The sequence below is a fragment of the Typha latifolia genome, chromosome 15 (assembly GCF_019914945.1).
Source record: "Typha latifolia isolate L0001 chromosome 15, TyphaL0001v2, whole genome shotgun sequence".
Lineage (NCBI taxonomy): Eukaryota > Viridiplantae > Streptophyta > Magnoliopsida > Poales > Typhaceae > Typha > Typha latifolia.
In genome coordinates, this window is record NC_133100.1 from 674,404 (window position 1) to 684,872 (window position 10,469).

At 37.3% G+C, this 10,469-nt stretch overlaps 3 protein-coding genes across 6 annotated transcripts; all 3 read right to left on the minus strand.

The window, feature by feature from the left end:
• Positions 1-897: 897 nt before the first annotated feature.
• LOC140802081 (nuclear transcription factor Y subunit C-1-like) lies at positions 898-2,426 on the minus strand. 3 transcript variants are annotated; one of them, XM_073157509.1, is made up of 3 exons: positions 1,971-2,426; positions 1,824-1,869; positions 898-1,732 (listed from the first exon to the last, which is right to left on the minus strand). In XM_073157509.1, the coding sequence occupies exon 3, from the start codon at positions 1,723-1,725 to the stop codon at positions 1,045-1,047; it is 681 nt and encodes a 226-aa protein (XP_073013610.1). In that variant the 5' UTR covers positions 1,726-1,732; positions 1,824-1,869; positions 1,971-2,426; the 3' UTR covers positions 898-1,044. The 3 variants fall into 3 exon arrangements, with proteins under 3 accessions (XP_073013610.1, XP_073013612.1, XP_073013611.1); XM_073157511.1 differs by having other exon boundaries at positions 1,976-2,064; XM_073157510.1 differs by lacking the exon at positions 1,971-2,426 and having other exon boundaries at positions 1,824-1,963.
• A 3,325-nt stretch (positions 2,427-5,751) lies between these two features.
• Positions 5,752-8,015, minus strand: LOC140802003 (thylakoid lumenal 17.9 kDa protein, chloroplastic). 2 transcript variants are annotated; one of them, XM_073157407.1, is made up of 4 exons: positions 7,841-8,015; positions 7,239-7,353; positions 7,088-7,157; positions 5,752-6,205 (listed from the first exon to the last, which is right to left on the minus strand). In XM_073157407.1, the coding sequence occupies exons 1-4, from the start codon at positions 7,849-7,851 to the stop codon at positions 5,982-5,984; spliced, it is 420 nt and encodes a 139-aa protein (XP_073013508.1). In that variant the 5' UTR covers positions 7,852-8,015; the 3' UTR covers positions 5,752-5,981. The 2 variants fall into 2 exon arrangements, with proteins under 2 accessions (XP_073013508.1, XP_073013507.1); XM_073157406.1 differs by having other exon boundaries at positions 7,486-8,014.
• Positions 8,016-8,683: 668 nt separating this feature from the next.
• Positions 8,684-10,436, minus strand: LOC140801963 (uncharacterized). The gene is made up of 2 exons (XM_073157363.1): positions 10,124-10,436; positions 8,684-9,296 (listed from the first exon to the last, which is right to left on the minus strand). Exons 1-2 carry the CDS (start codon positions 10,307-10,309, stop codon positions 8,895-8,897), a joined length of 588 nt encoding a protein of 195 aa, XP_073013464.1. The 5' UTR covers positions 10,310-10,436; the 3' UTR covers positions 8,684-8,894.
• Between the last annotated feature and the right edge of the window lie 33 nt (positions 10,437-10,469).

The window sequence follows — 10,469 nt, forward strand, 5'->3', positions numbered from 1 at the left end:
CAGAAGTATCAAAAAAGAAAAGTATCAAGAAATTCTTGAGGTATGGACTTATTCCAACTCAAAGGCTCCATCAGAAGTTTATGAAAACTTCACTAAATATTAGTTACCATGCCATATTTGGATTAAAATTGTCACTGGAGCCTTGCTATTAAAACTTTTATTTACCTTGGATAGTTTCGCTTGAATTCGATATGCATTCCATCATAATCAATCATACATGATTAAAATCTCTTTTCCCATGTTCGGTCTGTAGCAAAGCCTTGTTATGTCGAAAATAGAAACTTGTACCAGAGGTTGACAGATCACTTTATTTTAGTTCTCCTACTGCTTATTAAAAGTAATAAGACATTTTCTAACTGATCTTTTAGCATCTAGTTTTTGGAGTATAGAAACTGACACAGGACATTTAGTGCCTTATTATTCATCTTAGTGGAGTTTATCAATTCATATATTGACCCTGAAAGATACTACTCTCATGTATCATAATTTTCATTTCCTTTGGCAACTTTAAGCTAAACTTCATAGGCTTCAAAAAGATTCCCATATTAAGTTCATTTGCATCTTCAGCTCTTAGGTAAATCTTACAAACTCCACTAAGACTATTTGATCACAGGAGAAAAAAGAAGAGCACTTTGATGTACCCCTAATTCAAGAAGACCAAGTTCTTTCTTGTTCAAGATTGCATATTAGTAATCATCTATCTCCATGTTCTCTTATTCTCATACTTGACATAATGTTGGTACAATAAGAGGAAGCTTCTTTCAGTTTTTATTAGTAGTAGTAATGTCGGTAAAAGATCTCAAAACTAAAATAAACAACTAGTAGTTCAAAACAAACAAAAGCAACAGTAAGTAGGAACTAAAGTTAAATTGAGCATAATGGCATGAATATGAGAGATTGAGAGGGAAACTCAAAAGTTCTATAAAGTTAAAATGTGCATCATAATAAAGAGATATACACATGCATTGCAGAAGAAGAAGAAGAAGAAGAAGAAAAAAGCATTGAAATGGATATCTGATCACATTCATCTTTCTCTTTTGTTCACTAAGAAGAACCTGGAGGAGGAGGAGGAGCATAGCCCTGGCCATCCAAGTTCTGACCGCCGCCAAACGCACAGCCGCCGTCTTCTGCTGGATTCTGCTGCCACATTGGCTGCCACGCGTGCGGCTGACGGTGGACATACAAGGACGGATCGATACCGGGCACCGCCGGCTGCCCTATCATCATCCCTGTTCCTGGCTGGCCCATTGGAGGATAGTAGTATGGTATCCCTGCAGCGGCGGTAGCGGTAGCAGGGGCAGCAGCACCCCCTACCGCTGCAACTAGTCCCAGTCCGTCCTCCTTGATCTCGTCCCTCGGGACTATGTCGACGAGGAAGTCGAAGATATCGGTCCTGGTGATCGCGGCGGCAATGTCATTCTTCTGCAGAGTGCGGCGCTTGTTCTCCTCGGCGTGCAGCCACGAGCGGATGGTGAGCTCCAGGATGAAGAGCTCGCAGGCTTTGGCGAAGAGGATGGGGGCCTCCGCCGAGATCATGCGCACGTCCTCGTCGGCCTTCATGATCTTCTTGATCCGCGCCAGCGGCAGCTGGTGGTTCTTGAAGTCCGTGGCGTGCTCGATCTCCTGCCGCTGGTAGTTCCAGAACACCTGCAGCTGCTGGTGCTGCTGCTGCAGAAGGTGGTGGAATGGCGCTTGTGGATATGGATGTGGCGGCTGGTTCTCCATCCTCACTCTGTACTTAAATGCAACAAACTCATATTTTCTTCTTCTTAAAAAAAAAAAAGAACTTTTTTTTTCTTATCGAGAAAAGGTGCCTCTTTTACCTTTAAACTGATAAAGAACCTCTCTTTCTTGGTCTAATTAGGAGACCTGCAAGAGAGAAGAAGGGAGAGGAAGAGGATATCCCAAGTGGGTCAGCTTCAGTATCTAGTGTCAGAGCAAGGATAAGATGGAGTTAGCAAAAAAAAAACCTTATCTTTGATAACCTCTCTCTCTCTGCAAGGAGATAAGGCTGCAGGTGCTTATATTCCTCTTCCTTTGCTTAGGTTGGTGAGAAGAAGAAGAAGAAGAAGTTGGAGGGGGCCTATTTTAGATTCACCCACTGGAACAGCAGCAGATGAGTGGAGGAAGAGAGGAGATGGTGAAACAGAGGAGGAGAGAAGTGGGGGCAGGACAGTAGATATAATTAAGGAGGAGGCAAAGAAGAAGAGAGCTAAGGGGGTGAGAATTCCAAGGAGGGGAAGGAATTGGCCGTTAGGGGGCAGAGCAGTGGAGTAAATAAAAAGCTGGATGTCATCTTCCCCTTCTCTAGTGTTGGTTGGAGATTTTGTTTGTCTCTGCTCAGTGGGAATCTCATTAATTGCTCCAAAGAAAATCTGAGTGTAGGTCAAAGCTACACTCACAAATATCCATCACACCTACACAGTGAAAAATACTGAATGATTTAATCTTTCTTTTTATCCAAGATGGTAAGGAATCTGAGCTAATTTTTATGTCATTGTCTCTTTCCATTACTGTCATATGAAAGGGAAAGATGTTTGGGGATAAAGAGAGGTCAACTGCACTTAGAGCTTGAGCTTTACTTAGTAATTAGTAGTGGCATTTTGGAGTATGGAATAAATCTTTTGAATGTTGTCAATAGTAAAAGTCATACTTGAAAAAAGATACTTGCTGAGAGGAAAAAAAAGTAAAATCTAAGAAAAGATTCTAATGGCTTAGTGTTCTTTGCTGCAAATTGCCCCTTTTAAGACTTTAATCAGAATATTATCTTTTTCGAGATACCATATTATGTACTTCAAACGATTCAACAGTTTTTTTAAGGTTTAAGATTTAGGGTAACATGTTCGAAAAACGGAAGCGGAAAATTTAATCCAATGTTTTTTTTTGTGGTATCTGTTTAATTTCTTGGATGAGATGAATATATCCTGATTGTTGCAATTGTCAATTAGTTCAGTTCAGTATTTGCAGCTAACATAGATTGAGACAGTAAAGCAATTGTTATTATATTTTTTCAAATTTAGCTTGCATTATATAACTTTTTATTTGCTATCAGTAATTTATTATCTGCAATGCAACAAGAGCAACTTATAGTGTAATATCATAGCATATATTTCCATGGAAAGATATGTTGAGACAAATTGATCAGTAACTGTGCAAAGAGAATTATCCATTATATTGTTAGATAAGCATTCTCTAATGATCCTGACCAAGAAAGAACTAATTCAATGTCCACTTCTGAATTCAATTCATGTACAGTATTGCAAGTGGGACAAAAAACACTTGAAAAAAGTTTAGCTGCTCACTATTAGATAGTCATCAAACATACCATTGATGTGAATAGAGTTAGCTCGGATCACATCAATGGTATATTGGGTTCAATAGTTGAGTCTATTTATCTTATCTGTTTTTATAGTTTAGTCAGAGTCTTAGTATATTAAGATTTTATTTAATTAGTTAAATCTAATTCTGCGGCAGTTTTAGAAAAATAATTAAAAGATATTCATCAGACGTTCGAATATTATAAAATCTCTTAGATAAGATCAACAATGTCCTGATCTATAATGTTCATATTCGAAGCTTCCTCAGATTTGGACTCTATCCAGGGCGGAAAGAAAAAATATTCCAAAAAAAACAAGGAAGACTGGTTTAGCTAAGTCTATTAGTTTGTTTAGGATTCTTATGTTTTATTCTTTATAAATAGGCCCTTATAACCTATATCTTGAGGAAGACATTAATAAAGGATTGATTAGCTTTTGCCCTTACCTAATTTCCCTCTCAACTTGGCCACTGATCTCAATATCGTTCTCCTCACTCTTCGTCAACCAACCTCTTTTGTCGGAACGGTCTCGTCTCGCTTCTAATCTCCCTCATCCGTCAATCCTCTTAGTACCGTAGGGTAGGCCTACTTCTCCCCCTTCTTATCCTCTAAACTAGCAATCTACCTAATCACCATCACCATTATCAACCATCCACGCTATCTCTATCACAATCTACAAGTTGACCATACCCACCACCAACTCCACCTTCAGCTTGCCATCCAAATTAGGTCCAGATCTAATTCGAATATGAAAAGGGTATGAATACTAATGACGTAGATATGGAAGTTATGAAGATGTTCCAATCACTTCCGTACTTTCTAACATTCGAAGAATACTTAACGAATATTCTTTTTCGACTGTGCAAAAAAGCCTTGATTCTCGACTGTGCAGAATAGCTCTGATTTGAACGAACTGATTTGGGGCTGACTCAAATCATAAATAGTTCTACACAATCAGGGAAGAATATTCACAAAATGCTCTCCAAATTATGAAACTAATTGGAATAGCTTCTCCACTTCCCGATCTACGTCTTTGGTATTCAGAACCTTTTCAAATTCAAATTAGATCTAGGTAAATGGTAAGCCGAAGGTGGAGTTGCTGACAAGTATGGTCAGATTGTAGATTGTGATGGAGATGGCGTGGATGGTTGATGATGGTAGTGGTGATTAGGTAGATTACTACTTTAGAGGAAAAGAATGGGGGAGAAGTAGGCTTGGCTTGCCTTATGGGACTAGGGGGTTCGCCGGATGAGAGAAATTAGAAGTTATACGAAACCATTCCGACATGAAATACGGCTTTGGTTGGTGAAGAGGGAGAAGAGATATGCCGAGGCCAATGGCCAAGTTGGGAGGGGAGATAGACAAGGGGCAAAGTAAATTAATCCTTCATTAATGCCTCGACCTATTAATAGAAAATAAAAAATAAAAATTCTAAACAAACTAATAAACTTAGCTAAACTAATCTTTCTTATTCTTTTCGAAATATATCTTTGTTTTGTCATAGATAGATTCTGAATCCGAGGAAACTTCAAATATGAATGTTCTAGATCATGACATTATTGATCTTATCCAATGGTTTCATAATATTCGGACATCTGATGAATATCTTTTGATTATTTTTCTAAAATTATGCAGAGCTAGGTTTAACTAATTAAATAAAATTCTAACATACTAAAACTCTGATTAAACTATAAAAGTAAATAAAATAAATACACTCAACATATTAAGCCCAATGTTCCCTTAATGTGATCCAAGTTAACCTTTTTCACATCAACAACTCACTATCTTTCTAAAAGAAGTTCCAAACCATGGAAGGAGGTTAATTAGCCTTATAAGGTAACTGATAGTTCCAATCAGTAAAATAAAGGATTTAAGCCAGTTTTTAAGCATCATAGTTGCAAAAAGTCTACAACTTTATATATCCTTTTAGAATCGATGCATGGAGATATTTCCCAATCCAGTGTAGTGCATTGTAAATGTGGACAAAATAAATACTGGAAAAAAAACTTCTTAAAAAATATTTATGGATTAGCATAACATCACCCTAATAAGATGAGACAAGATGATGGTCCTTTTTCTCTTCCATTTTGAGATGTGCTTTTGCAAATCCTATGTATTCATTGGCAACAAAAGTATTGAAATATTTGTAATCTAATATACAAGAACAAAATATTTGTTATGCTTAATATCTTTAGTTTAATCTGTATCTGTCTTAATTCTGCCCTTTATTCAAGTAGTTTTTTCTTTGCCAAATTGCCCGAAGCTTATGCCATTTTCAATCCAATCGTAGATGTTATGCCTGTCAACTCATTGTTATCTAAATTTTTGTCGATTTACATTAAACTTACAACATATCTGACCCTCTAATTTCAGTGTCATAATTGGTGAGTACCCAACAACAAATTAGTAATTACAGTGGTGAAGACGTGTGACAATTGAGAAGATATTGATCCACATCTGATTATAATTTTCAACAAACAGAACAAATGAGATCTTGTTCAATTCCATCTTTAAAATTTCTCATACACAATTACTATAAGATTTCTAGTTCTCTGCACTTCAAATCACTGAGTTTAAAAAAGATATATTGGTTGCAAAATCAAGTTCCATACTATAGGCATATACAACTGATCAACATAAAATTTCTCTATGGAAGAAGATCCAATTATGAATCCATCGACTCGAAATCTGGAGCATACCAGCCCAGCTCTTCCATAATTTTGTTAACCCTTTCCTTCTGTCCTTTTGAATCGCCTAAAGCTGTCGTAAATGGATAAACATATGTAACCTTAGTGGCCATGGATCTATAAGCAACAAAATCTCTTTTTACTAAGAACTCCATAATGTCTCGTCCAAAGCCACCATCAACCTCTGCTTGCAAATAATGACCTATAATATACAAACTTGATACTTTTAGTGTACAATATATAGATTTATTCATCCAAAGAAGTACAGATTTGGAGGTAACTAAGAGATCACAAGTTGTGTGAAAATTTCGCATGCAAGACTGCTCAAACTCTGCTTTAATGAGTGTTTTAAGGAAAAAAATTGGGGCACACTTGAAACTGAAGAGATTGTGGGATATATTTTCAACACAAATGTCATAGAAAAAAATAGCTGTGTGTGTAAATTTCCCAAGAATTGATAGATCTCTCTGCGTTCATACTCAGCAGATCCTCTAGTATTTGCAGATTGCTTTGTGTGGTCATTCAAGAGTGTGTGCTACAAAATTTACATCTTTCTTGATAGCTTAAGTTGAGATGGATGAATGATTACACTTCATGATGCATGACCAAAAAGTTGTTCATTAAGCATACAAATTTAATTCATTATCTTTTCTCTATAGTCTGCACATTTTATACTTTCAGCGATAAATTTACAATTCTAAAACCTAGTTTTCTTGGCTCTAATATCATACTAGCTACTCTAAAAGTTTAAGTTGTTAGAGAATGACAGTTTTTATACTATATTCTAACACTAAGTATAGAAAGTAATCAAGCCATTTCTGTTACATTAAGCAATAAAAGAACATCATATTGGTTCAAAATCATGATAATAAACTTTTAGCTGCATAGTAGTTTTACTAATCAAGTTCTTGTACTCTTCTTATACCAAATCTTACCTCACCTTAAACTTCTTACTAGAATAGACACAACTAAACATAATAGTAAATAGTAACAACCAATGACACAGTAATAAACATATTCCATAGATAAGAATAATATCAAGACTAAACCACACTGCAAGTTTAGTTCAGTTTGATTAGATTACCATTTGGGGTTTTTTCATCAACCTTAATCTCGACATTCCTCTGCGTTTTCTGGATCGCGTCCCGTAAATTCTGTTGACAAAAATAAAATAAAGTATGGACGCACAGTTAAGATCTAAAAACAACAGAAAAGCATTAATCCTTCTCCTTTACCTGAATGGCATTTTCCGCAGAGGTTTCAGGAATTATCCAAGGAGACGCAAAAGACGATGACCTTGGATTTGTCGATACGCATCCAGGATTCGTAGAAGGACAAGGCCTAATCTTCCTGCAGTTGAAACATTGCACTCAGAGAGAATTATCAACGCCCCAAAACTAGCACAAATTGAACATGGCAGGACCATTAATTGGAGAAAGAGAAGCCATCATTCCATCAAGGAGAAGGAGATTTAGGAGTTACCCATTATCCAATCCAAGCTGCAAATTCTGGGATTGGGAAAAAGGGGTGGTGGGGGGCAGAAGAGAAGACTGGGAATTGGGAAAAGGGATTGCTTGGGAGGGAAAGGGAGAGGCGAGTGCGACGGCAACCGCCAGGGGAGCCAAGGAGGAGAGGAGTGTACCCTTAAAAGCAAAACTAGCCGTTGGGGTTTGATTCTTGGAGGTAAGGATAGAAGGGCATGGAGAAGAACTGAGAATTTTTGCGAGAGACATCTATTGCTCTCCTATTTCTTGACTCTATCCAATACTTGCGTGCTGAAATGGTCAATTTTGCTGCAAAATTTGAGTCATCTTTGTCACAGAGAGTTATCCGTTACCTGTGAGCCATACAAATTGGATTACATTCTTTTCACGTTCGTAGGTGGGAAGGGAAGGGAAGGGAAGGGAAGCATATGGATTATAAAGAGGCTAATATTCTGGCAAGATGTGCTTCACAAGATTGCATATGCATCTCTATTTTTGTCTTTAAAACTATTGAGTACATTCGATTGATGTGTTTCTCTTCTTCTTCTTTTTTTTTTTTTAAAAAAACTTTTTATATTTTTTATGAAAGCCCGTAGGCTGATAATTTCATGATTAACAGAATAAAGAGGAGATATTAACTCAAAGGGCGTTCGAGATTTAACTGAGACAACACCCATATCATATAGAATTACTGGCCAGTTAACTGTGGCTTCATCGTGATCCACATAGATTTGCAAAAAACCATTACTAAGTAATGAACTCGATGGAAACAGTCCAAGGGCCGTAAAGGGTAAACATCCTATGGCAACCCTCCTCGGACAAGCGGCGGAGGAGGCAGAGTGGTCGAAAAGCGAGTGAGGTGCCGCGAGGTTGAGGATGGCCCATGGTAACGGGGCAACCCTATCAACATCGTGTAATTTGAATTTCAATCAATCATGAAAAGCAGTACATCGTGAATTCTAATAAGCAAGACCCGATAAATATAATCGTAAATATCAGACAGACGAGCTGTAATTCTATCTTGTACGTGCTACATTAGTTTTAGTGGATGATTCAATCCTGGATAAGATCCGTTGCTTTTTCTTTTATTAGCATTAAATATACCATTAAAGATTCAACCATCAGTAATAAAGTCTCTTCCAGTATCAAAATATAAAGAATCAGGTAGTTGATTTCTCCAATTTCAGAAAATTAAATGATCAAGAACAGGAGATTGATTTACTTCAATCAAAAGATGCAAGGAAAGAATATATACCACAATTTTAAAACAGTGCAAATCAATTCAAGACACAAAACATTCTCCCACAATTGAAACAATCCTAAAGGCAGAAGAGGAGCTCAAACCGCAATGCACGTTTAAGATGAATGTACCAGAAGTTGAAGGATTAAGAAGGATTATGATGACGTTTAATCTCCGCCGCTTAGAGTCAAGGTCGGCAAATCCATATGAGGTAGCTCTGGAACACTAATTGGAGGCAGTGGAGCTCCTTCAATCTCTGCCTTCTTCCCTGTTAAAGATCTCTTGATAATATCTCCTACAGTTCTTAATGGATTGCTAAACTTCTCCTTCACCATAAGCAATATGGAGACCTCACTGACTTGCCAGAGAGCGGTGGCGACAATCAGAACCGAGAGAAGGCAGTGAGTGATTAAATTCTGCCTCTTTACTCTCCTCAATTCCTTTGCTATCTCATCTAACCCCATCTCAGCAGTTCTACAATCTACGATGTTGGATTCTGACGACTCGGCCTTCTCGAGTAAATCATCGCACGAATGGATGAAACCAGAACCTTTCTCGATCAAATCCAACTGCGTGTTATTCAAACAACAATGTTCAATAAGTACATATTCTCAAGTTGTCGAATGCCATTGTGATCAAAGAGCACCAAAAAGAATTGCGGCTGAACACCTGATGTTTACAATGCACTAACACTAGTCATTCTGACATTTTTGTTAAAATTCTACATCTGAATGGCTGTAATTCTTATGGATAAGTAGCAAGTTAAAAATAAAAGGTTTCAGCTAATTATAGCACTTTAAATGAAAGAAGAAGGCAATAATTTTCCCCCCCTCTCCTAAAATTGAATAGAGGTTGTCATAAGACTATAATAGCAGCTATTCAATATACTAAATTCTTTTCACATAAATGAGATATCCTCAGTAACTGGAGCATTTGGAGTATTGATCTTCTTCTTTCAATGCTAATAGATTGCCTATAAGAACTTCCAATCTGGAAACCCAAGTGACTATATATCGAAAACAGAGATGCTGTCTCAATTTCCTCTGAATTTATTTGCACAACAAGTTTTCTTTTTGCCTATCCTTATCACAGAAGCTGCGACATAGGTTACATTAACATCATAAAAAATAACTGAACTGAAACTGTTATGGCATACATAAACATCTGATCAGAAAACAAATGGCCATTTGAAGAAAGATCAGATCTAGAGCAGAACCATCAAATTTCTTTGGAGTCAAACTTACACATATTTTACACTTGACCTATCATGCATGCCAGCTATTTGATTAATTTCCTCAGTGGGTGCAAATTCCTTTGATTGCATCAGACCTTGATTAACATACATATTCTTTCATTTCCTATTCCTTTTGTGTGAATAGTTTCAGAAAGAGAATACCTGGGAGATCAATCTGGAGAGGAGTAAACTTTCTTCCTCTTCCTCCTCCTTGTCTATGCCCTTGTGCTTCCTCTCCTCCATGAGCTGGTGGAGAGCCTCATGTACTATCTCTATCTTCTTCTTATCATGAACCTTGGCAAGGTCCATAGTGCAAAAAAGTTGCACTTTGCGATCAGTTAGTTCCATTTCCTCTGGAAAGGAAGGGTACAATTTGTACCTTGCCGAAGACTTGCTCAGCTCAGTACGACCTGGCAGGCAATTATTTAGCCACGTGGATGCATGTCATAGCCACACGTTTATATGCTGCTAGCTTCGTAATTATCACAGTTCTATATATCATGAAATG

Bases quoted from the DNA above. Each gene is read 5' to 3' on its own strand.
- LOC140802003 (XM_073157406.1), bottom strand. From the start codon at position 7,736: ATGTCTCTCGCAAAAATTCTCAGTTCTTCTCCATGCCCTTCTATCCTT. The intron at 7,354-7,485 runs GTAACTCCTAAA...TTTCAACTGCAG, and splicing joins CAGCTTGGATTGGATAATGG to GAAGATTAGGCCTTGTCCTT. The intron at 6,206-7,087 runs GTAATCTAATCA...TGTATATTATAG, and splicing joins TGATGAAAAAACCCCAAATG to GTCATTATTTGCAAGCAGAG.
- LOC140801963 (XM_073157363.1), bottom strand. From the start codon at position 10,309: ATGGAACTAACTGATCGCAAAGTGCAACTTTTTTGCACTATGGACCTT. The intron at 9,297-10,123 runs GTATTCTCTTTC...AATAACACGCAG, and splicing joins TCTCCAGATTGATCTCCCAG to TTGGATTTGATCGAGAAAGG.
- LOC140802081 (XM_073157509.1), bottom strand. From the start codon at position 1,725: ATGGAGAACCAGCCGCCACATCCATATCCACAAGCGCCATTCCACCAC.